This window comes from Carcharodon carcharias, chromosome 4 (genome assembly GCF_017639515.1).
Source record: "Carcharodon carcharias isolate sCarCar2 chromosome 4, sCarCar2.pri, whole genome shotgun sequence".
Taxonomy (NCBI): Eukaryota; Metazoa; Chordata; class Chondrichthyes; order Lamniformes; family Lamnidae; genus Carcharodon; species Carcharodon carcharias.
In genome coordinates this window covers 42,120,173-42,146,088 of record NC_054470.1, presented here as the reverse complement: position 1 = coordinate 42,146,088, position 25,916 = coordinate 42,120,173, and the positions used below count along the sequence as shown (strand labels likewise).

Sequence of the window (25,916 nt, the reverse complement as noted above, 5' to 3'; positions counted from 1 at the left end):
GAGTCCAAGGCAGAAGGGGCCACAGAAGACACCACTATCCTGCTGCCAGGGTTTACAGGCAGCAATGCAGCTACCTCAATATGTCTGAGGTGCAATGCCAAAGGAGGCTCCACCTCTCAAGGGAGACTGTGACCTCCATTTGTCAGATGATTGGGCCCGAGATCACGTCCAACTGTGTGGGTGGAAACTCCATGCCAGGGACTCTGAAGGTTACAGTAGCCCTCAGCTTCTATGCTTCCGGCTCTTTCCAGGGGCCAGTGGGGGATCTTTGTGGAGTCTCCCAATCAGCTGTCCACAATTGTGTCAATTTGATGACAGAAGCTCTGTCCAGTTGGTTAATGACACTTATTCATTTCCATATGGATAAGGCCAGCCAGGTTGAGCAAGCCAGAGGCTTTGCAGCGATTGCTGGGTTCCCCCGCGTCCAGGGTGCAATCGACTGCACACATGTGGCCATCAAGGTGTCAGCGGGTCAGCCGGGAACCTTCGTCAACAGGAAAAGATTTCACTCGATGAGCATCCAGATGGTGTGTGACCACAGACGCAGATTCTGCAAGTCTGTTCAAGGCACCTGGCAGCTCCCATGATGCTTATATCCTGAGACACTCCCAGGTGCTGAGGCTATTCAGTGCTCCAGCCTGACGGGGTGAATGGCTGCTGGGTGACAAGGGCTATCACTGGGCTAACCTTCTTGGGTGTTCAATTCCACTCCAGTAAACATAAACAAAATGTTGCACAACAGAAGATCACCCGTGACCAGTCCCTCTTGTGCTCATGGCGATTTAAACAAGTGCTGCGTCTTGGTGCCGCCCACCCATCCCCCGCCCCCTCACTGGCACTGGTATTGGAGGCAGCCTGCTGAGTCAGCAGTTTTGTTAGCCTTGATTACCTTGGCAGGTGTCCTCTGGCCAGTGGAGCCTTTGCTGGCCCCGCCTGGAAGGGAGCGGCCAGTGCCACGGCTGGCATCTCCCCAGTCATTGCAGCCTCATCAGCTGCCACGATCACTGGTAGAAGGGTGGAGGAGTTGCTGCCGTCATCCAGAGCATCCTGAGAGGAGCCCACGGAGATGACGAACAGCTCATGCACCAATGTGAAATCGCTCTGGACCTCCTTGCTCACCATTGATGGATGGGGACCTAACTAGAATAATGGGTGCCTCACCCATCTCCCACACTGGCACTGACCACCTGAGGTCATTGTCTGTGTGAGGGCTTGCAGGTCCAAGCACCACCTCAGGAGCCCCTCATTCTATCCCTGGAACTGCCTCTCCATGAGGATCGCCACTCTCTCAATGGAAGAGTGCACTTGGCCATGATGGTCAATGCAGTGCTCATGCTCCACATGGACACGTCCACAACAGAGACCATGGTATGCATACCCTCATGGACCTCCCCCAGATCCTTCCGCACATCTTGCTGGACATTCAGCACCTGCCGCCTAATGGACGACTCCAGAGGCTCATCATCTGCCTTCCACTCAGCATCGTTCTGGTCTCCAGCAGTCCTCCAACTGCCGGCAACCTGGGCACTCTCTGCCACCTCCTGCTCCTCAAGCGAGTGTGAAGTGTCCTCACTGCTGTGCTCCAATATTCTAGCCAAAATCTAATGCCCACTGAGGTTCTGGTATCTGCACTGATGCCTGGTTAAGAGAGCGGGTGTGGTGCAGGTGTAGCTGAAGCCCGGCGGTTCTCTGGCTTCAGGGTCCTGCAATTCAGTGCCTGCTGAAGGAAGAACAAGGACATGTCATTAGTTTAAGTCATCCCACTGTCACTGTGCATGCCAGGTGCCCTGGTGAGACAATGGAGATCTGCATCATGGTGCCATTGTCTTTCAATGATTAATGGGGACTCCAGGTTTGAGGCTCCCATCAATGAAGAGACTACACAAGAATGTTTGCACTATCTGAAACTCTCACCTCTGTGCACTGCACTCTTACCTTCATCTGACACCCCAGCCTCTCCGTGAACGGCTGACCAAGGTACATGGCACCTCTCCAGCTCCAAGGCATCCTGCTCAAATATGGTTAGGATTAGGAGGTTTGGGGGGTTTCTGCCTGTCCATGACCTCTCGATGTTGTTATGGCTTGTCTTCTGCTGAAACAACAGAGGAGCATTGATTATTCCACTCTCTACCTGCAGCGTCATTGCAGCCTGGCCAACCCCACCTGAGGAACACCTTGTAGGGCACATTCGAGTCATGTTCCTCGAGCCGCAAAGCACTCAGACCAAACAGCCAGGGCTCACACCGTTGACCAGCTCTTGCGACATTGTCAGTTGGCACTCAGACTCTAACACCCCTGAGCTCCACGGATCGATGCCAACATGGTACTCACTCTTCCTGAGCACAGCAGACTGTTAAACTTCTTGTGACACTTCCGTATGTGTGCCGCACGACATCATGGCTGCTGACCTGGGCTGCCACTTCCTCCCAAGCTCTGTTTGTGAGGTGCAGTGGCCTGCTCCTTCCACCTCTAAGGACAAGGGTATCCCTCCTGGCAGCCAACTCCTCCCGGAGGACTGCGAGGCACTCGTCAGAAAACCGGAGCGGCCAAGTGCCTACCCAACCTGCCCTCCCGCCTGGCATCTCCAGCCACAGCTGAGGCCAGAATGCCTTCAGTCTTCAGAATGCAGAACATATGTTCTTCCCTGGCAGCCTTCAAGGAGGTGCCTGTGCCATTTTTGTACCACCTGCCAGGTTGCCATTGGGTGCTGCGCCTGACAGGCTCCTGCCTGGCCCTTACGGACCATTGGGAAGACACGTTTCACACTGGGCGGGTTTTAATTGGCCATCCAGAGTGAAATTGCGGTCGGGGTCCAATCGTGGGCAGGGGCCCATTTCCATCCCGGTTCAGGGCCCACCAATCGCGAGCACCCACCAAGAGTAAAATTCAGGAGTTGAGCTGTTGAACTAACTGTGCCCCAAGCCTAGCTCTTCCAGCACCATTCATGACTCTTCAGGCACTGAGGCAGTCTATGTCCATTTGCTGCAAAACCCAGACAATATTCATTCAGGCTTCGGTTGATAAGTGGCAAGTAACATTTGTGCCATACAAGTGCCAGGCAATGACCAACAAAGGGGAATCTAACCATCGCCCCTTGGCATTCAATGCCATCACTGAATCCCCCACTATCAACATCCTGGGGGTTACCATTGACCATAAACTGATGTGCACCGGCCATATAAATACTGTGGCTACAAAAGCAGGTCAAAGGCTGGGAATCCTGTGGCAAAAACTCACCTTTGACTCCCCAAAGCCTATCTATCATCTGCAAGTCACATGTCAGGGGTGTGATGGAATACTCTTCACTTGCCTGCATATGTGCAGTTCCAACAACATTCAAGAAGCTTGGCAATGTCCAGGATATTGCTACTACATGATTGGCATCCCCTCCACCACCTTAAACATTCACTCCCTCCACCACCGATGCACAGTGGCAGCAGTGTGTACCATCTACAAGATACACCGCAGCAACTCGTTAAGGCTGCTTCAACAGCACCTCCCAAACCCGCAACCTCTACCACCTAGAGTGACAAGGGTGGCAGATGCATGGGATCAGCACCAGCTGCAGGTTTCCCTCCAAGTCACTCGCCATCCTGACTTGGAACTAAATTGCTGACTCAAAATCCTGGAACTCCCTTCCTAACACCACACGGAGTGCAGCGGTTCAAGAAGGCAACTCAACACCACCTTCTTAAGGGCAATTAGGGATGGGCAACAAATGCCTGCCCAGCCAGCGACACTCATGCCCTAAACAAAAAAAATGGTCAGTAACAAGCCAGGGGCCCCTGAGTCAATGGGATATTTGACCTTTTCAGGGGCACTTTAAAGACATCCCTAAAGTGTTTCCACTGTCCTCTTGGAATCTCCCGTAGTAACTGGGTTCTGAGTAGAACAGTTACTTTGGGAGTCTGATATCAGGCATAACAAACTATATGTCCCACCTAGCAGAGCTGGTTTTGAGTGATTAGTGCCTCGATGCTGTGTAGGTTGGTTTGTGAGGGGATGTTACTGATGGAACACCTTTCTTGCCACTGGATTTGGAGGATCTTGCTAAGGCACCGCTCATGGTTCTTGGTTACAGTGACAGCCCTCCCTTAAACCCTTGAATGCTTATTGCTGTTATGAAAGTTATCAGAATTATAGATGATGCTTCAGGGATTTGCCAGTTAATTGGAAAATGCGCATTGTAATTTTACTCTAGGACTCAGGTTGCAAATGGGTCCTCTCCCGAGCACGAACTCAGTGGCCCCCCCTGCTGCGAGATCTGTCCGTCCTGGTGAGTGAGGAAGGGATTGGGATCAGCTTGCACGCCCGCTAAGTCAGCAGGAACCGACAAGGTCCACACCAGGAAAACGGTCAATTATGGAACGTTTGGAGTGCAGTTAGGGCCCGTTCACCCGCTCCCCAACATGAGTCAGCCCCTCTACTGGGGTCAATATTGCTGGGGGGGAAAAAGTGTTCAATTAGTCAATCTGTTGCCAGGATCAATATCATTCTTCAAACAACCTAGACTCCCAACCGCCTTTACTCAGAAGGTCTCTAAAGATCTCCCCATTGTTCACTCAGCAGAAACGACAATTCTGCTGAGGATGAAGATGGGATGAGAGCACAAGAGACTCTTATTGTGAAAGGAATCACGTGCCATCTGTCGGCAGCAAAAACAGGAGGTGATCTAATCTGAGCTCCTGGGCCGAGAGCAGAGTACCGCTTCATTCCCTCTGCAGAACCCAGGCAGAAAGCTGCTCATCACAGTGCACCAGAGACTGGTTCCCAGTCTCATTGCTGAGACCACTGCAGCTGAAAAACTGGACCCACCGCGGCGGCATGTGGACCTTCCAATCATCCTTTCCAGTTTAATACGCGGATCCCTTCCCAAGGTAAAGTGTTTCCATCTTTGGGAGATGAACAGCGGGCACATGGACCTAGAGGGAAAAAAAATCAAATGCATATGCCAACATAATGCTGACTCGCCTTTAATAACGATCAGATTGATAATTATTAGATTTATACCTCAGCTAAATTGGAGATAGCTCAGTTTCTGTGAAAAAGATGGTCTGTCTCCCGGTTCGGAGCGCACCGGTGGCGACGCCTTTATTGTTTCACGGTGAAGGTGAAGGAGCCTGTATCTGGTGGAGTCCCAGCATTTCCTGGATCTCAGGAATGGGTGTGCCCTCGGTTTAATTTTGAAGAGACGGATGATTGGACTTTCATTTTAGATTAAATCAAATGTATACAGTACTGTTATATATTATAAATCAAATATCTCACCAAAATAATCCTAATGTTTGCAAATGTGCCTCCATGTGTGCCGCTTGAATTACACATTTTAACAAATAGATGTGCACGATACAGGATGTTTAATATTGGTATTTAGTAACAGGAAGCTTATGCCAGGAGCTTTGAAATGTTGCATGGTGGAACTGATCACTTTGGCCCAATGTGACAATAATTTCGCCATTAAAGCTGCATTTCAAATCTAGATTGTTCAAACTGAGAGCCGCAGAGCCGCCTCCTGCACTGTTCGTGTGTGTGTGTGTGTGGCTCCATAATTCTTGGCTCGTTTTCCAAAGAAGTGATGGGTGTAAACATCCAGCCTAAACCCGTCAAACAGTGGGCTCGGACCATTCTTTGGAAACTCCAGCTATGGCCCAGCGCTGGAGCACGATCATTGATGACTTACTGCTTTAGGAACATTCTGTCGGCATTGTCTAAATATCATAATGCTTGGATAATATGACCTTGGTCACTGCATTAGTCAAACTCAGTAGTGTGCAAAAGGCATCCCTCCCTTGAGCATTTCTGGAATTTTAACAATGCAGGAGTATTGCTCCTGTCAGGCTGTGCTAGGGGGAGAGGAAAGAATGGAGCATATTAAAAGGCAAAGGACAAAACTAACGAGCTGAGGGGTGACACAACTTCCAGCTTCTTCTGACCCACCCCCTTTGGACGGTATCAGAATACTGTTATTGTTTAATAAACAGCCACCAATCTGTACATCCACATCAGTGTTGTGCGTCTGAGATTTATCGCCGACTTGGAAGTAAGAATATCGCTGCTTTCTAGATGGTACTGCATCTTATTCTTGGAGATCAATCAAAGCCGAGAGATGTCTTTAAGAACGCTGAGCCATCGACTGAATTTTCAACCTCCACAATCATGTACTCGTAGCTCTGGGTTACCTGAGTGTTGGGTAGATGATTTAATGCAACTCATAGTCCTTCAGCTTGAATTAAAGTCTCATTTTTAAAACTACATTCTTACACTCAGAGCCTATCACTTCCAGTCGCGTTGCCATGGCCCAGCCAGCCTCACACAGCGCGGTCTGTGTACTTCCGAGGTGAGGAGCCCTCATTTCCCATGAGAGGAAACTAACGGCGACTCAAGCCCACGATGCGCATTGTGAACAACTCTCCGCCTTGCCCTGCTCTTCAATCGGGTTCACTGTACTCACCCCCCTTGCAAAAAGGAGAACGAATATCATTGGCCATGGTCTCAGGCCCTAATGATAGATGTTTCCCCATCTTTATACTTAAGGTGTAACTAATTTGAATCCAAAATGAATGTAACCTTTCGCTCGGCTCTCATTATAGCAGATGGCTGAATTTTCTCTAAAATGTTAGATAAATGCGTAACAATAACCTACTTAAAAAAAACATACTTAAACATACACTGTTTGACCTCTGTCAGCATTCCTGGCAATCTTATGTTATATATATATATAATTATGTGTGATTCCAAAAAGTTGAATATTTGGTTATTCCTGAAATGACTTGGGGAGCTGCTGGGTATATTAGCCCGTGCTGAGTCCGGAGCCTCTGGCAGTGTCAGTGTGACAAGAGGGATCAAACTGGTGATCGTAAATTACTTTCAATGCTGAATTATTAGAGGGTCAAGAATAGCTGCCATTGTTTTGCTTTATACTCGCCTAATATTGTAGACAAAGAAAAAAACCGTTTTGTTTGTCTACACCACACGCAGAAAGGCAAATCCAAATATATGACCTCTATCCCTATCAATCTATACACTCTATATAAACTGGCTGTCTGGGGGGAATCCGGGCTTTATATTACTACAGCAAGGTTTGGGGAGGGAGGTGTAACTAAGGTCAGTTCTCCCCCCAAAAAAACCAACTAATTATCGAGCCAGCCATTAGATTTACAATCCGATGCGACATTCGCCACGATGTAGAAATGTATTTGAATTCCTGAATGTGTCATTCTGTTAAACACACTTCTGCAAGGTCTCATTTTGGTCTTCTGAAATATACCTGAACATTGTACTGAATGCAAAAGTCTAACTTTCGAAATGAAAGAACGCACTGCTCTGAAGCCCCTCTGTATGCCCCGACAGTGTTTCAGACATGTAATGTTCATCTGCTCTTTGGTTTTGCTTTTGAAAAGTAGTCCTAAACCAGACTAACCGTTCCAGGTTAGTAAGTAATCATTAACCTTCAGTGATCCGGGGCTAACTGATGATAGTTCTTTTGTCTGTCTAAGATATAGTTGATTATTATTAGGCTCTGTGTTTAACTGTTGATGTTATATTTTGTTTTGGATACCGTTTAAGTATCTAATTTGTCGGCTGCTCAAACCAATTTCGGTATCCTTGCAAGTCAATAAATGTATATTGCAAATAAATAATAGATGACATTCTTATTATATGTAGAACGAAAACCGTATGTAATTGTTTGTTCAAAATAGATCATAAAATGGCTGCACGCGGCCTTGTTTAATGTATTCAGATGTTTGCTCTAGGTTTGGACTGGTCTTTTAAAGGGTCCCCAAAAAGAGGTGGAATTGGATTAAAAGGATGGTCAAAGAAGTAGAGCTCCTTAATCAGACAGATTTATTCTCTGGAAGTTGAAGTATTACGGAAACGTGAGATGAAATGTAACATTAAACACAGCAGAAATTTATTGTTCAAAGTAAGAATGTTATTTTTTCATACTTGCCGCACGGCTTGTGGCTGTCTCTACACGGGCCCGACCTCAGGGAGCTGCACTGACGCTCTCTAATCGGTGGCGATGATGACTCTTGGAAATGGATGAAGTACAGGTTATTAAAAGAGAGTAAATATAAAACCTTGTTAGTGCTGACAGACAGGCAACTGGGAATTGATGTAAATCGTGCACGAGCGCCAGGCATTTGGTCTGGGAAAGTAGTAAAGGAAGCGGAAACTTAAAGCTGTCCTTCCTTATCCAGATGTTGACTGACTCTACCCAGCATTTTATATAGGAACAAATATCAAACCATGACAGGTGTTAGCAGTCCCTCCCCGCAATTGCTTCATTTCTATTGCAGCTTTTTTAAAATGAGTTGCTAAATTTGACAGAGGCAGGGATGTGTTGGCCAAACTCTCTGATATCGCGTATGTTGCCTGCAGAAGAGTTTATTTTTCGTGCTGACCGTGCGGATTTGATACGTGCTGCGCGCTCTCTCTCTCTCTCTCTCTGCCCCCTGGAAGATTTATTAGCAGCATTGGCTCAGACTGAACAGCTCCGCGACCCTAGGTGCAGTATTCTGACGAGCAGCACTAAGACGTAGCAGTGAAAATTACTGATGACGATAGTCAGATCCCCGTCTCTCCCTGAATCACACAGAAGCTCTCTAAACAAACCAGATACGTAACAACATCCCTGCATAGAGCGCGTGCCTTAAATATCAGACAGAAACTCCCTCCAGCCCTTTCAATGAGCAGAAAGCCGGCTCCTTCATAGCTGATCCTGTGCAACCTTCAACCACAATGAGTCCTCAAGACTGAGCGCAGCGCGGCTCGACACAAGCGATCGGCACATTATAGTTGGTGTTGTCTTGGAAGGTAATTGTTTTATTTGCACATATGTTTTACAAAATAGCGTGCAGAATGCAGCGGGTGTATCATTGGTTGGGGACCTGTGTGCTGAGAGGAGGGGGGGGGGGGGGTTGGTGGTGGTGGGAGATGGTCAGGGAAACAGGGAGGTGCATGTCCTGCGCCCATTCCCTCTCCCTGGTGATACGTGGCTGGGATGCTCAGTCGGCCAGCGGAGAACACGCACCTTTGTCATTTATCGAGAGGCCACCTGCCCCGAGCAGCCAGCCCGCCGGTCCAGCTTTCTGCAGACATGTTCTCTCACACTAGGAGGATGTAACTGGGCACTATTTCAATCCGTTCGAGCAGCTCTGATTCTGCACAAAGGCTGTGGCCAATAAGCTGAATGATAAAACCGGCACTGCCTTTTTTTAAACAACGAAAAAAATGTTCGATGTAGACATAAGCTGAGCACGGATAATCTGTTCTTTCCCTTTGACTCTAGGTGATAGTCTGAGGCAGACTGCAAGATGCCGGAACAGAGCAATGATTACAGGGTTGTGGTGTTCGGAGCGGGAGGCGTGGGTAAGAGCTCGCTGGTACTGAGGTTCGTCAAAGGGACTTTCCGGGAGAGCTACATCCCCACGATTGAAGACACTTACCGCCAGGTCATCAGCTGCGACAAGAGCATCTGCACTTTACAGATCACTGACACCACGGGGAGTCACCAGTTCCCGGCTATGCAGCGCCTGTCCATCTCCAAAGGGCACGCCTTCATCCTCGTGTACTCCATTACCAGCAAACAGTCCCTGGAAGAGCTGAAGCCCATCTACGAGCAAGTATGTCAGATCAAGGGGGACGTGGAGAGCATCCCCATCATGCTGGTGGGCAACAAGTGCGATGACACCCTGAGGGAAGTGCAGGCCAGCGACGGCGAGTCCCAGGCCAAGCGCTGGAAGTGCGGCTTCATGGAGACCTCGGCCAAGACCAACCACAATGTCAAGGAGCTCTTCCAGGAGCTGCTGAACCTGGAGAAGCGCAGGGCCGTGAGCCTGCAGATCGACGGCAAGAAATCCAAGCAGCAAAAGAGGACAGAGAAACTCAAGGGCAAGTGTGTCGTTATGTGAACTGTGGCCAGCCGAATAGCAACAAAATTACAGACCACCCCCCGCCCTCCCCCACCCACCGGACAACAAACTCCCAACCGATCAGACTCAGCACAGAGAGGCCGGCACGGGGCAAAGTGACCCTGTGGCCGCCCCACATGGGTTTATCTCAAAGATGAAACATGTCCTCTTTTGTCCATTGAGCCAAAATTAAGTTTGCAAATATAACGTCCCATTACAGAACTATCAGGTTGCTATGATGGAAGAGGCGTATATTCGTAATAATTAAATAGCTCAGCTCCTTGTTTAAATGATCTGAATGCACCATAAATATTTATATTCCAGTACAAGCAACTAATAAAAGCACACTCATTTTGACGTGTTCAGTCACTTTTTTTATTTAATAAAACATAGGGGCATATTCACAACAAATAGCACCTTATTAATGCAAGCAGATATCCATTTTAGCAGATTTTTTAAAAAAATCGATAGACAAATAGTTTCAATCAATACAGTTAAAAGTCACGATAACGGGCTATTGATTTAAGCTATTTATATAATAAATACATTTAACCTTGCATGAGGTTTCACATTATAAAATGCATATTCTGAAGTCAGTGCAGGATGCTCAGTCCTGGTGAGTTTCTCATTACAGCATCACTTTTTCTCAATTTTTCTTAAAGGCAAGGGAGGGGATTGTGGGGGAACAATCTAATTAAATAGCACATGATCTTGTACCTCTTAGTTCATTTAGCATAGCATCAGTCAATCAATAATAAAGAAATGCATAGCAACGTCGTTTTTAAACTGCAAGATCCTTTCTTTCATTTATAAATAAAATGAAAAGTTTGTACGTCCATGTAACCGGTTTTGTGCACTCAATACACGAGCAAGGAATTATGACGCGGGGAAACTTACAAATTAAAAAGCAAAAGGCAGGGGAATTCGATCTAATGTCACTCGATATTGGAAGAAAGCTGGCAGAAGTTTAGATATATTTAAATAAAGTATTGATCCGACTGAGGGAAATGATAGTTAATTTATACAGACTTATTCTTCCAAATGCTCCACACCGAAATATCTTTTCCCCCCCGGAGCAACTTGCTATGACATAGAAAGAAAGCAATTGTATTTACTCTGTTCAGAAGCATCAAAGTATATTTCATTATTGTTATTTACAAATGCCTGTACATAAGTCATCTGTGCCTCTAACTTTCTATACTTCCTATGCTGTATATTTCAAATCGACAATAAAATAGTTGAGTTTATCAGAGCTGGATGTGTGTGTTTTTAAAGAATCCCTTTACTACTGACCACTCTTATCAACTCCCTTATCAGGACAAAAGTGCAATAAATTATTTTCTGCAATTCTCATTCTAAACCTATCGATGTATCCAAAAGATGTGGAGTGGACAACTGCGCTCCAAATTGGGACAACAATAGGAGATCTGAAGGCTTACATTATTCCTACCGACAATTCTAGTAAGCTTGTTTTGGAAAAGACACAATCCACATGCCTACCTTTTCAGTTCAATACAGGTTCACTGATTCCTTAGACAGACCCTCACCTCGGTCTCATGTGACCGATCAATGACGTTTCCAAGCCTGTCATCTCGGGAGGTTAAGGTTGGCTAAATCGGATATTTTCCCCCCTGGTTATAAGTCTGTAAACAAACATACCCTCTACTGCAGCTCAGTGTTGTGCACAGTCTAAAACCAGACAACTATATTATTCGCTGTGTTAAATGCACTACACATTTATTTTTACTTTTTTTTGCATGAACTCACCACTTCTATATTAAATAGAACAGTTTAGCTTTACAACGAATTGCTTTGTACGTTGTTTCCACAGGCTTGACATAGTGAGAACATAAAAAGCCTCGAACCAGAAAAAGCCATTCAGCTCATTTAGCGCACCTTGCCCAATTGTGTGTAGGACCACCTCAATCGTGGACTCCAGCTCCCTGCCCCCTTACCTTTACACTCAGCCATGGCTCAACTGGCAGCACTTTTACCTCTTAGTTATAAGGCTGTTGGTTTAAGCTCCACCGGATTTGAGCATAGAAATCTAGGCTGACATTCAAGAGCAAGTACTGAGTGAGTGCTGAGATAAAAATAAAATACTGCGGATGCTGGAAATCTGAAATAAAAATGCAAAATGCTGGAAAAACTCAGTAGGTCTGAGGAGAGAGAAACAGCGTTAACGTTTCAAATCTGTATGACTGGTCTTCAGGTCCAGCTCTGAAGAAGTCATATGGACTTCAAACATTAACTCTGTTTCCCTCTCCATAAATACTGTCAGGCTAGCTGAGTTTTTCCTGCATTTTCTGTTTTTATTACTGAGGGAGTGCTGCCCTGTTGGAGGCCCTGTCTGCCCTTATAGATGGATGTAAGAGATCCCACAGCAGTGTTTTGAAGCAGTGCAGGGAAGTTATCCCAGGTGTTCTGGCCAATATTTGTCACAATCAACATCACAAAAACATTGTCGCAATGCTGTTCTGAAGAGCTTGCTGTGCACAAATTGGCTGCTGCATTTCCTACACTTCAAAAGTATTTCATTGGCAGTAAAGTGCTTTGGGACATCCTGTCATATAAATGCAATCTTTCTTTCCATTACCCACAGCAATAAAACAGATCTCATTCTGCATTTCTCAGTCCTTTGCATTATTTGTTAATGATGAAGTAATACACCCAAGAGGGTTATCTAGGTCACAACAAATGATCAACATGGTTTTAGAAGCAATTGTGATAACTAGGGAAGTCCTGCTTGATATAGAAGAGGGTGTGCTTCAGGTAACCAATTGACAATTCCAAACTATGCAACCTAAGGGCCTGGATTTTGCAGTGGCAATAATAGTGAAACTATTAGCATTCGTTGTCCTTACTCCATGGAAGCTGACAGCAACTTAGGGAATCTGGACATTTGCAGAATAGCATGAAAATCCAGAAGTTGCTGTCAGTGATACTGTACACTTCCAGGAAAGTGCACTTTTGAGGGCCTTCCAGTCTGCAATTCCTAAGCAATCAGTGAATTGACAAAACCTTCTACTTTGATGCTGTTATTCTCAATGTAAAGGCTATTGAAAAGATGAGGTTTTAACAGCACACCAACTTCATATTTACCACTAAATATCCTCATTGGTCTTGAGAAGCTATTTTTTTTATTTTTACAACATCAAATTTGCTCATTATGATAAAAATCAAAATTATTTTAAAATATTTTTTGAAGTTTGTTTATCTTTAGTTTAGCTTCTATCTTAATCCAATCATAAATTATTTATTTCACTATCCAAAAAATCAATTTAAAAGTGATGTGTTTTTAATTCCCTGATGTGCTGTCTGTAAGAATACTTCAAAGTGATTGTCTGCTTACTGTCATCACTGCTGCTGAACACCTAGAGATCCCCATAATAGTGTCAGATTTAAAGTGCTGTCAGGAAAGGGGAAATCCATTCCACAAGAGATCGCTTAGTCTTTGTGGGCAGCTTTCTTCAAGATTAGTGGAGAGCACTGTTGCTGACTGTAAAATCCAACCCAATGACTTGCACGCCTGACAACATGTAGAGAAAATTAATGAATTAAGCAAATGAGGTAAGGAATGACAAGTGTATTTTGATGTAGGTAAATTGAAGATAATATACATTAGCACAAGAAACGTAACCTATAATTTATATGTAAGCATTAAATGGGTGACTATTAGTGAGGATAGAAAGCAAAAGAATAAAAATTTGTTTGCAGTTATTTTCACTGGAAGCATCTGCTCAATGTAAAGTTGTATCAACAAAGACCAAAATAATATGGGAGTGCATGTGTAGATAATTTAAGGAAAGTAAAATTGGTTATTTAATCTACTATAAATCATTGGTGAAATTACTTTTAAAATATTTGCAGCTTTGGATGCTGCACTTCAAAAGGACATGAATGCATTGAGGAAAGTTCAGACAAAAATGCCAAGGATGGTTCTGAGACTTAGGTCTAAAATGTGAAGAGAAACTCACAGATCTGAATATGTAGTCATTTGCAAAGTTAATACTTTGAAGGGACATATCCATGCATTTAAAACAGCTGACAGCTTTAGGATAACATACAAGTAGGCTATTTAATTTAGATTGAGCTTGTATAACTGGATACTTTCTAAGTAAATAAACAAAGTGCTAGAACAGAAGTGAGAAATATTTAAAAAGGTGATCAACAGACTTCAGGAGAAAAAGGTCTGCTAAAAAAACAAGAACAAAACAGCCAGTAATGAGACAGCATGAATGAATAGAAGAGATACACATAAATTGAAACTAAAGAAATGGTCATACTCCAAGTACATAGATGTTAAAGGAAATGATGAAAATAGAGTTAGAGAGGTTAGGAACTAACTAAAAAAAATCATATCAGGAAGGCAACTAGGAACTGGAAAACTAAATTATAAACAAATATAAAAATAAATAGTTAAGATTCTATAGACACGTAAAGAAGGAGAATCGAGATACATCCATTAAAGGGGGGCCTAGGATAAGCTCACAAGTAATAACAATGAATTGGCAGAAATATAGAATTATTACTTTGTCTCAGATTGCACCACAATCTAACAAGGTGGACGTGGCATTAGAAGAAAAGATCAAAAAGGCTATATAGACACCTTTAAATAGATGAGGAGTGCATTGATAAACTAAACAAACTCAACAAAGATAAAACCATGGGTCTAGGTGGATTGCACCTGCACATACTCAAAGAGCCAAGGGGGAGATAGCCAATGTACTATATATGTCTACACATGTAAACATTCAGTAGAAAAGGGAATCATGCCAGAGGACTGATGGACAGCTAATACTATTGTTCCAATCTCCTTGGAGATTGATAACTTTTAAAGAGATATTAATTTCCCAGCAACAGTCAGAAATTATGTTTCATGTTCTAAGACTTTCACTGTAACAAACTAAAATCAATATTGACTAAGCATTACATATACGGCAACTAATACACTAAACTACAGAAAAGGCTATTTCCCCATTAACTAATTAACACAACGGAAAACCCCTTGTCTCACTTGTATTACAGCACACTGTCAACAGATATGTAACCTTGTAGTTAAAGCTTCAAATTTCATCTGGTGATTCAACAGGTTCTCTTCCTGCCCAATTAGGGCGAAACTTCCAGTGTCATTTTAAACAGAGTCCCCTTCACTCAATCTTCTGAGCATACTTGAATGCATGTCCAGCAGCAAGGCACTCATTGACGACTCCTTGATCTTTAACTCTCCAAAGCCAGCTTTGTTTCTTTGAACAGGGGACCATTATCATCAACAAGCTTCTTTGAGGTTAACCCGAAAACAGCCCTTTTCTATTGCCTGGCATAACTGCACCAGTTGTCAGTCTTCTTCCCCAAATCTCTGTGGCTGACTGAGAATCCCTGAGTTTGTATGTGGCAAGAACAGCTGTCTCCTCTTGTGTCCAAGTGTTAAAACTTGCATCTTACTTTAGACCATAAGACCATAAGACATAGGAGCAGAAATTAGGCCATTCGGCCCATCGAGTCTGCTCTGCCATTCAACCATGGCTGATAAGTTTCTCAACCCCATTCTCCCGCCTTCTCCCCGTAACCTTTGATCCCCTTACCAATCAAGAACCTATCTATCTCAGTCTTAAATACACTCAATGACCTGGCCTCCACAGCCTTCTGTGGCAATGAATTCCAAAGATTCATCACTCTCTGGCTAAAGAACGTATTTAAATATGTTTCAACCTGGGCCTCTGTCCCCATGTCAACCAGGTCACTTGGGCTTGTCTCCAGGCAGATTTCCTATGCGGTCACTCCATTTTACCCAAATTAAATGAGATAATTTAAAACATCACAATCTTAAAAGTCCAGTGGACATAATGTTATTTCTTTATTCAAAAAGGGAGGTAAAATAAATCCAGGGAACTATAGAGCAGTTAGCTTAACATCTGTGATAGGAAAGATAATGGAATCTTACCCAAAAATGTAAATGGAAAGCATCTAGAAACAGATTTCAGAAAATGATGAACTTGCTTGGCCAACATTATTGAATTATTTGAAAAAGTAACAGAAATAGTAGACAAGGGTAATCGTATGGATGTAATATACATGTGTAACTGGTAAAATAATTTCAATGTAGATAAATGTGAGATGGTGCATTCTGGTAGGAAGAATAAAAGCCTAAATGAGCATGGAGGGACAGAGGGATGCAGGGATACAGATACACAAAACACTAAAAGTAGTGATGCATATTAATAAGGCCATTAAAAAGCAAAGAAAGCACCAGGGCTCATTTCTACAGGAATAGAGTTGAAAAGCAGAAATGTTATGTTAAACATGCAGAGAACCTTGGTTAGACTATACCTGGAGTATTATGCAGAGTCCCAGCCTCCATGTTACAAAAAGAGGTGTACAATAGATTTATGAGTATGATACGATAACTATTAGGAAAGATTGAACAAGCACTTTTCTCTAGAAAAGAGAAAAATGAGGGGTGACCTGATAGAGGTTTTTAAGCTAATAAAAGGGTAGATGTAGAGGAAATGTTTTCACTTGGGGCTTTCCAAAATAAGGGACCTTAAAGAATGTATACTCTATTTTTCCTTTGTAGTGCCTGGTTGATTCTTTGAAGTGCATGGCCCTTTAAATTTTTTTGCACAACCACACAAATTCCATGCGCAGAATTTTCAGTTTGACGTGCAGGGGTCAGGCCCTGCATGTCCAAACGTAAAATGACGCGTGGTGACGTTGAGCGAGCGTCCCAACATCACCTCGCGCCATCGCGCTAATTCACTGGACAGGCATGTGATGAAGTTCGACGCGCACCCACCATTAATTAATGGGCTAGTTAAGGCTCTTAATTCGTCAATTGGTGGTGATTTTTAGGCGCCCGTGCGATCTTCAGGTCGGCGCACTGGTGCAACGGGCTGGTGGGTAAGAGGCTTTTCTATGAATCTTATCCACAGGTGAGATAAGAGGGCTCAGTGGAGTCGTAAATCTGTTTGTGGAGTATTTATTGGAGAAAATTTATTGGAGTTCTGCAGGGGTCAGTGTTGGGACCACAACTTTTTACTTTATACATTAATGATCTAGATGAAGGAACTGAGGGCATCCTGGCTAAGTTTGCAGATGATACAAAGATAGGTGGAGGGACAGGTACTATTGAGGAGGTGGAGAGGCTGCAGAAGGATTTGGACAGGTTAGGAGAATGGGCAAAGAAGTGGCAGATGGAATACAATGTGGGGAAGTGTGAGGTCATGCACTTTGGTAGGAAGAATAGAGGCATAGACTATTTTCTAAATGGGGAGAGAATTTAGAAGTCTGGAGTGCAAAGGGACTTGGGAGTCCTAGTCCAGGATTCTCTTAAGGTTAACTTGCAGGTTGAGTCGGTAGTTAAGAAGGCAAATGCAATGTTGGCATTTAGTTTGAGAGGACTAGAATATAAAAGCAGGGATGTGCTGCTGAGGCTTTATAAGGCTCTGGTCAGACCATGTTTAGAATATTGTGAGCAATTTTGGGCCCCGTAAATCAGGAAGGATGTGTTGGCCCTGGAGAGGATCTAGAGGAGGTTCACGAGAATGATCCCAGGAATGAAAGGTTTAACATATGAGGAATGTTTGAGGACTCTGGGTCTATACTCAATGGAGTTTAGAAGGATGAGGGGAGATCTGATTGAAACTTACAGAATACTGAATGGCCTGGATAGAGTGGATGTGGGGAAGATGCTTCCATTAGTAGGAGAGACTAGGACCTGAGGGCACAGCCTCAGAGTAAAAGGAAGATCTTTTAGAACAGAGATGAGGAGAAACTTCTTTAGCCAGAGAGTGTTGAATCTATGGAATTCATTGCCCCAGAAGGCTGTGGAGGCCAGGTCATTGAGTGTATTTAAGACCAAGATAGATAGGTTCTGGGTAATGGGATCAAAGGTTACGGGGAGAAGGCAGGAGAATGGGGTTGAGAAACTTATCAGCCATGGTTGAATGGCAGAGCAGACTTGATGGGACGAATGGCCTATTTTCTGCTCCTATGTCTTATGGTCTTCAGGTCTAAAATATTTTAAACTTATCTGTGTGATCTGTAGCAGTTCAGAATGTATTCCAGCAGCTTTCTGTGTATTTTGAACCTTCAGGTCAGCACTCTGCAGTCAGGAATCTTTATCGGGCCTGCACCTTTCCGGAGGTATCTCCTTAGCCTGGGTTTGGGTTGTGACATGTCCACTGGAGGCAGCTCTTCTGAGGAGGAAGGGAGGGCTAGAATGAGGAGGAAGCCAGGAGTGCACATTCAGCCTCCAGGGGAGCCACCTTTGGGAATAAAGGCACAGGCACAAGGGGCGCAGGGCCAAGAGGTAGTCCAAGGTGTAAGGGGCCACAGAAGATGCCACTATCCTGCTGCCAGGGTTTACAGGTGGCGAAGCAGCTACCTCAATATGTCTGAGGTGCAATGCCAAAGGAGGCTCCGTCTCTCAAGGGAGACATTTGTCAGATGATTGGCCCTGAGATCTCTCCTAACTGTGTGGGCAGACACCCCATGCCAGCTGAAGGTCACAGTTGTCTTCAACTTCTATGCCTCTGGCTCCTTCCAGGGCTTGGTGGGTGATCTTTGCGGTGTCTCCCAATCAGCTATCCACACTTATGTCAAGCAGGTTACAGACGCTCTGTTCTGATGTGCATTGACCTTCATCCGCTTCTGCTGCGACCAGGCAAGCCAGACACAGAGAGCCAGAGGCTTCGCGGCCATTGCTGGCTTCCCCCGTGTCCAGGGTGCTATAGACTGTACACATGTGGCCATCAAGGCGCCAGCAGATGAACCCGGTGCCTTCATCAACAGGAAGAGCTTCCACTCCATGAATGTGCGGATAGTGTGTGATCACAGGATGCAGATTCTGCAAGTCTGTGCAAGGTGCCCAGGCAGCTCCCACAACGCCTACATCCTCAGACACTCCCAGGTGCCAGGGCTCTTCAGTGCTCTGGCTCAGCTTGATGGATGGCTGCTGGGTGACAAGGGCTATCCCCGCAGAAGGTGGCTCATGACGCCTCTCCGCCATCCAAGAACAGAAGCTGAGCAGCAGTACAATAGGAGCCACACCTCCACAAGGGCTGTGGTGGAGAGAGCCATCGGTCTTCTCAAGGTGCGCTTCTGTTGCCTGGACCACTCAGGGGGCGCACTCCAATACCCCCCAGGTCATGTCTCAGTGATAGTGTTTGCATGCTGCGCTCTCCACAAACTTGCGCTGGAGAGGGGGGATGAAGTGGACGATGAAGACATTGACACAGTGTCTGCGGCTGCACACGTTGAGTCCAGCACTGATTCTGAGGATGAGCATGCACAGGGGAACGCTGAGGGGGTAGATGCTGACCCGGGACTACACCAAGGAGACAGGGACACCTGGAGGGCTTTAATCCAATGAACCTTCAGCTAGGTCAACACAAATGGATCAGTAGGACCAGCCTTGCTGGAACTTCCATACTCGGCACTTAAGTTCTAAATCTGCCAGGTCATCAGCAGGAACTAAGGGCTTTGGACATCAACTTGAATGTCCAAACAAACACTCATGACATTTCTCTTAATCATACACATGCAGAACAAAGGAGTCACTCTCAGCCATAGTAACACATCTGATTTTTATTTTAAACATCAGATGTTCTCATAATTCCAAAACAAAATGTTAAGCAAGCAGAAAAAAATCATAAGGACCTAATCTCAGGCCAGCACAAAAGCAGCAGTGAGAAACCCATGGTGTGCCTAAGGTGCCTCATGTTTCCGTTTCCGGGTGCTATGTCTTGGTGCTGCCCCATCGCTTGGAGTGGCAGCTGAGACAGCCTGCTGGCTCTGCTGTCCTGTTGGCCTCGATGACCTCGGCAGTCGTCCTCTGGCCCATGGAGCCTGTGCTGTGCCTGCTTGGGAGCGATCTGCCAGTTCCACAGCTGGCATCTCCCCAATTGTCGCAGCCTCATCCAATGAAGCGGTCACTAGGAGAGCGGCGGAGCAGATGCTTCCCTCATCCGTAGCTCTGGGAGATATGACAGGCAGCTGCTGCACAATGTGAGGTCGCCCTGAACCTCCCTGCTCACCGTGGTTGGATGGGCAACAAGCTGGGAAGCTTGAAGCCCACACCATCTCCCACATTGGCACTGACCAATTGTGGCCAGTGGCACTTTGAGGGCTTGCAGGTCCGAGCGTAACCTCAGGAGAACCTGATTGTTCTCCTGGAGGCCCCTCTCCGTGAGAGTCGCCACTCTTTCCATGGAGGAAGCATGACACTCTGCCATGAGGCTCATTGCATCAGTGATGCTCCGGGTGGACTCCTCCACCACGGACACCAAGCAATGCACAGCCTCATGTATCGCTCCCAGAAGCTCCTGCACATCCGGCTGCATTTCCTGCAGCTGCTGCGTCGCGGATGACTCCAGAGGCACATCATCAGGCACCGACTGAGCATGTGCCTGGTCCTCTACAGTCCTCCAACTGCTGGCGCCATTGGCACTCTCTGTCTCTGCCAGCTCCTCCAGCTAATGTGAAGTGGCCTCTCCACTGTATACCGGGACACTAGCCAATGTTGCAATGCCCACCGAGGCGCTAGTATCTGCACTGGTGCCTGCCACACAGAAATGGTGTGACACAGGTGAGACTTGAGGGCCCTCAGGTGTGAGAGGGGGCATCTGCTGCTCCTCCTCCCGGCCGTGCTCTGATGATGAAAGGAACAACAAGGACAATGGTTCAGTTAGCGTGTACACAGTGACACACTTCATCCCTTTCCCCTTGGCACATTAAGCGCTCAACCTTCCAGAACCAATTGACACAAACATTGGTGGGGTGGCAAATAGTGAGGAGGGTAGGACATTATAGGAGGATATAGATGGGCTGTTCAGATGGGCTGATGAATGCCAAATGGAATTTAATGTGGACAATTGTGAGGTGACGCACATGGGCAGGACAAACAAGGCTTGGGAATACACGATGAATAGCTGGACCATGGAAAGTAAAGAGGATCAGAGGGACCTTGGTGTTCATGTCGACTGGTCCCTTAAGGTAGCAGGGCAGGTACATAAGGTGTTTAAGAAGGCAAATACCATACTTGCCTTTATTAGCCAAGGCATAGAATATAGGAGCAGGGAGATCATGTTCAAAGTGCAGAAACCGCTGCCTAGGCCACAGCTATAGTTCTACGTGCAGTTGTGAAATGCGCTTCACGGGAGGGATGTGATTGGAGTGGAGAGAGTGCAGAGGTCGTTGACCAGGATGCTGGTTGGGCTGGAGAGTTTGACTTATGAGGAGAGATAGCATGGACCGGGGTTATTTCCCCCGGAGCAGAGGGGATTGAGGGGAGACATGATTGAGGAGTATAAACTCATATGGGGCATAGATAGAGTAGACAGAAAGGAACTTCTCTGCTTGGTGGAGGGATCAATAACCAGGGGGCATAGATTTAAGGTAAGGGGCAGGAGGTTTAGAGGGGATGTGATGAGCAACTTTTGCACACAGAGGGTGTTGGGAATGTGGAACACGTTGCCTGAAAGGGTGGTAGATGCAGAAACCCTCCTAACAGTGCTGGAAAATAGGATTAGTTGAGTTAGGAATGTGTTTGACCCACACATCCTCGATGGGCTGAAGGGCCTTTTTCTGTGCTGCACACCTCTGACTCTATCACTCTGTGACCGAGCAATGTTGCAACAATAACTAATTTAACAATCATCAGTGCTATGGATGTTGGGGGGACATTGCGGATCTCACTGTTGGCCTCAAATACCTGGCCGTGCTACCCCAGCCTCACCGACACCAGTTGACCTGGGCGCATGGCACCTCTCCAGCTCAAGGGCATCCTGTTCAAAGTGGCTTAAGATGAGGAGGTGTGCCTGGCCGCCTCCAGTCCTCACACACTCCGAGGCATTTTGAGCATTCTTCTCCTGAGAAAGAGAGAACACCATTCATTGCGGCAAATTGCACATGGGCTCTGCACACGCACGCCGCACCCCAACCACAGTGGCCCATATCAGGCCTCCAGTGCCTCATCTCCCCGCTACTGCTAATCACTCACACAAAGATTGCCTGCTCCCAACCACCCCCCAAACATGCTGCGTACATCACTTTAGGAACCACATGGTATTTGCTCCCATAGCAAGGATGTGCAACCACGTGCAGCGTAGAGGGCAGCAGATGGCTCTTGGCCATGACACCTTGAGGCTCCCCTTCCACCATCTCATCACCGTGAATAGGACATGTGCTAGAGTTCTGAGTATGCGCCTAGCTGCATCTCCTGCAGGTTGCCCCCAGACTAATCATGTGCGACTAAGAGCAACACATGGTGCAGGGGAGAACTCATCTCCTCATGAACCACTCAGGCTAATCTAAGCATGGGCACTATCTGCTTGCACACCCAGCGAAGGCAAACTGCCCAACGTGATTCAATGTAGTCACGACAGTAAGACCTGGGGGGGGGGGGGGGTGGTGGGGGTTGGGGGGGTGGGGGGCCTCAAAGGCTAAGGCTACCTGCTGGGTTAAATGCCCAATGCCAACATGGTACTCACCCTGCAAGAGTACAACGAATCAATGAAGTGCTTGTGGCACTGAATCCAGGTGCGCCGCAGCACATCGCAGGAGCTCACCACCTCCGCCGCTTGTTCCCAGGCACGTTTGGTCATGTGGGAGGGGCCTCCTCCTCCCACCCTCTCCCGCCCTGCTGTCACCTCCTCGAGGGGGGCAGCAAGGCAGTCATCTGAAAAGCGAGGGGCACAATGGCCCCCTGCTGGCCTACCCTGCAGCCTGCCCTGCTGCTGTGGCAGACCCTGCAGCCTGGCCTGCTCCTCTGCCCTTCCCTCCAGCCTGGCCTACTCAGCTGACCCCCTGTGGTGTGACCTCAAATTGGCCATGGTGAGCAGCCTACAAAAGGCTGCCAGGCCTTCCTTTAAACAGACTGCCATTGGACCTGGTGGCCTGTGCATGCCCACCACCGCCTGCACGCTCCCACTATCCACGGGAGTCGGCAAATATGCTGGACGGGCCTAAGTTGGCCTGCCTGCATAAAATGGTGGCGTGGACCTGATTGCGGGTGCCCGCCCCCGCCCGCTCCAGCTCCGCCCACCTGGCAGACAGAAAATTCTGCCCCATAACTTAAAGAGGCCAAACAGTGCACAACCTGTGTGGGAACCTTTGGACAAAGCCACTCAGCTCAGAAGGAACATTGACCATAAATATAAGATAGTCAATAATAAATCTAATAAGCAATACAGGGGAAACATCTTTACTCAGAGGATGGTTATAGTGTAGAACTTGCTACTGCATTGAATAGTTGAGTCAACTAGCATAGCTTTTAAAGGGATGGTAGATAAGTACATGAGAAAGGAATAAAAGATATGTTGATAAGGTGAAGTAAGGTGGGAGCATAAACATCAGCACAGACTTCTTGTGCCAAATGGTTTATTTCTCTGCTGTACATTCTATGTAATTCTATGTAATGTCCTATGGGGAAAGAGATCTGCCCAGTCTGTCCATATGTGACTTTAGTTCTATATCAAAATGGTTGACTCTTAACTGCCCTCTGAAATGGCAAATCACTCAGCCATTTTACTCAATTGAAACAGATTCCACTCCCTCTTTGTAAAGCTGTTGTATGACTACAGCAGTTCACCATGGTGAAAGCCCATGATCCTGGTAGTAATCGTTTAAGTTTGTGACATCCTCTGTGCCATCTGTATTTGACCCATTATGGCAAATCAAAGGCTGGCTATTGAACAGCAAGAGCTATCCATCCATAACATGACTCATGACTCTAGTGTGGAACCCATGTCATGAGCACAATAGGCCTTCAGTGAGAGCCATTCTACCACAAGGAATATTTTAGAGCACACCATTGGTGGCCTCAAGCACGATTTCAGCTACCTGGGCCATCCTGGAAGAGTCCTGTAATACTCAGATGAAAAAGTATGCTGCAACTGACTATTAAGTGGGAATAGAGCTTGCTACCAACTATCAGGTGAGAACCTAAGGAATAGAAGCATGAGGAAGAGAAGCAGGAAGAGGAAGTGGTGGAAATAGTGGAAGAGGAAATGTAATAGGAAGTGGAGGAACACAGTGAGGAAGGGAGACCACAAAGTAGACAGCCTCTTTCTTCTCAGGCCCCATGTGATCAAATCATTCACAAGCAATATGAATAACCTCAGCCACACTTCCCCATTCACCAACACTCCTTACCTTTTCTCTTTCACTGACCATCACATCATTCTATTTCCTCCAACACAAAAATAAAAACTACCAGAAGAGGCACATTCTAAACCAATTTTATATATTCAATCATGACATCATACAAAAGAAAATAAACACATCACCCTTATGCATTCCCTTAGTGTCTGTCTTCAATGTTCCTTTGCTTGCCCTAATGCTTCTAATATGTGCTTCCCCTGTGGCTGCAGCATGAATGATAAAAAATTCCTGGCCTTCAATTGAGGAGGCTGCAGATGACCTTGGAGGATGACCTCAAGCAGCTCTGTGCTGAGAAGGCCTGGCTTCAGACTACAGCACCTCAGCCTAGGCTGCAGCAGTCTTGGCTGGCTGGTTGTCAGGCAACAGCAAGGACACTGGCAGAGTGGCAGGGCTGGGAGAAGGAATCCACTGTTGCTCTCCTAGGGTGCTGCTTCTGCAATGCTACTGATCTGTTAGAAAACAGGTTTCTGGAGCTTTGGAAGGTGCTTTGAAAATATCCAGAGCCATGATGTAGTAGTTTGATGGAAGTGGTGACCTGTTCAGTGTTGGAAAGGATGGGCTCTGAAGGTTATGCTAAAGTCTTGTGCCAAGTCTTTCAGGCTGGCTTTCTTTTGAATCAAATATTTGTTTATGTACACCCACCATCCTGCTTCTGTAGCCTCGCTCATTGAAGTCTTCATCTGTCTCCTCTGCAGCAGAATGAGTGTGCAGCCTTGTCCACAGGTAAGCAAGCGCTTGAATTATCCTCCCCACCACCCCCATGTGACAGTGTTTTTTCATCTTCACCGCCTTCTTCCTCATCCTCCATTGACTGAGAAGTTTCAGTTCTCAGGTTTCTGAAATTAAAAAAAGTACTGGGTTGTCTTGAGAGAAGAAATTTTTTTTAAATGCACACTTACACCGCCTGCAGCTTGTGAGTCAGAAGAAATTGTAGGATGAGGGAGAAGGAAGATGAGAGATGGAGAGATCATAATTTCTTGCAGGCACAATGCACCTCCCCTTTAAGAGGTGCAGGCTGTCTTTAACTAGCACAAAAGCTTTGTGTGATATAGAGGCCACTGCTGATGCATGCAGGCAAAGAATAGAGCAAGCTGGCAGCTGGGGGGTTAGTAGTGGTAGTGTGCTGGTTGCATGCAGCATTCATTTACAAGGGAAGGCAGCATGGCAGTAACGCGTTGTCTGCAATGTAATAAACAGGCTCACCATCCCCATGACCATTTTCAAGCGTTAACCAATTTCTCACCAATATGCTCTAAATGCACAGGCATGGAATGTCTACAACAAGTGTAGCTTTTACTGATAGGATGAAAGAGCTAACAGAACTATGGGCAGGGTTTTGAGATTGTCGGGCAGGCAACATGGGTGGGCCTGGGCACGGCTGGGAAATGGCCCGCTGCCTGCGATTGACCCCTGACTGCAATATCACGCCGGCTGGCCAATTAACAGCCAGCCATCATGAAACACGCGCTGAAAGGCTCAGCGCTGCTGGGATGGGGGCAGGAGGAGGGCGCGTGCTGAAGTCAGCATGGGCACAGAGGAGCGCGGAATGAAAGCTCCCTGAAGGCAGAGAGCTGCCTCAGGGAGCTGAAGAATATTAATCCCTTAAATAAAGATTTTAAAATTCTGAAAAAAATTTCCACCCATAAGAATCACTCACCTGAGCATATTGATGATAAAAATTCTGCCCAGGCATTTTTCTAAATTAATTTTGGAAACCTTATTCCGCCCATGGATAAGGTTTCCTCAAAAATCCAAAGGCTGCCTGGCCATTTCGCCCGCCCGCCAATCGTAATGTTGGACAGGCAATGATAAATAGCAGTTGATTAATAGTCTTAATAG

The 25,916-nt window shown here is 46.1% G+C and overlaps 1 protein-coding gene across 2 annotated transcripts; it reads left to right on the top strand.

The window, feature by feature from the left end:
* Positions 1-4,687: 4,687 nt before the first annotated feature.
* LOC121276869 (GTP-binding protein Di-Ras2) lies at positions 4,688-11,161 on the top strand. Of its 2 annotated transcripts, none has more exons than XM_041185456.1 (2): positions 4,688-4,877; positions 9,293-11,161. In XM_041185456.1, exon 2 carries the CDS (start codon positions 9,318-9,320, stop codon positions 9,912-9,914), a length of 597 nt encoding a protein of 198 aa, XP_041041390.1. In that variant the 5' UTR covers positions 4,688-4,877; positions 9,293-9,317; the 3' UTR covers positions 9,915-11,161. The 2 variants fall into 2 exon arrangements, with proteins under 2 accessions (XP_041041390.1, XP_041041391.1); XM_041185457.1 differs by lacking the exon at positions 4,688-4,877 and adding an exon at positions 8,697-8,817.
* Positions 11,162-25,916: the final 14,755 nt, after the last annotated feature.

What these genes read in the sequence shown, in the direction of transcription:
- LOC121276869 (XM_041185456.1), top strand. Translation starts at nt 9,318, where the DNA reads ATGCCGGAACAGAGCAATGATTACAGGGTTGTGGTGTTCGGAGCGGGA.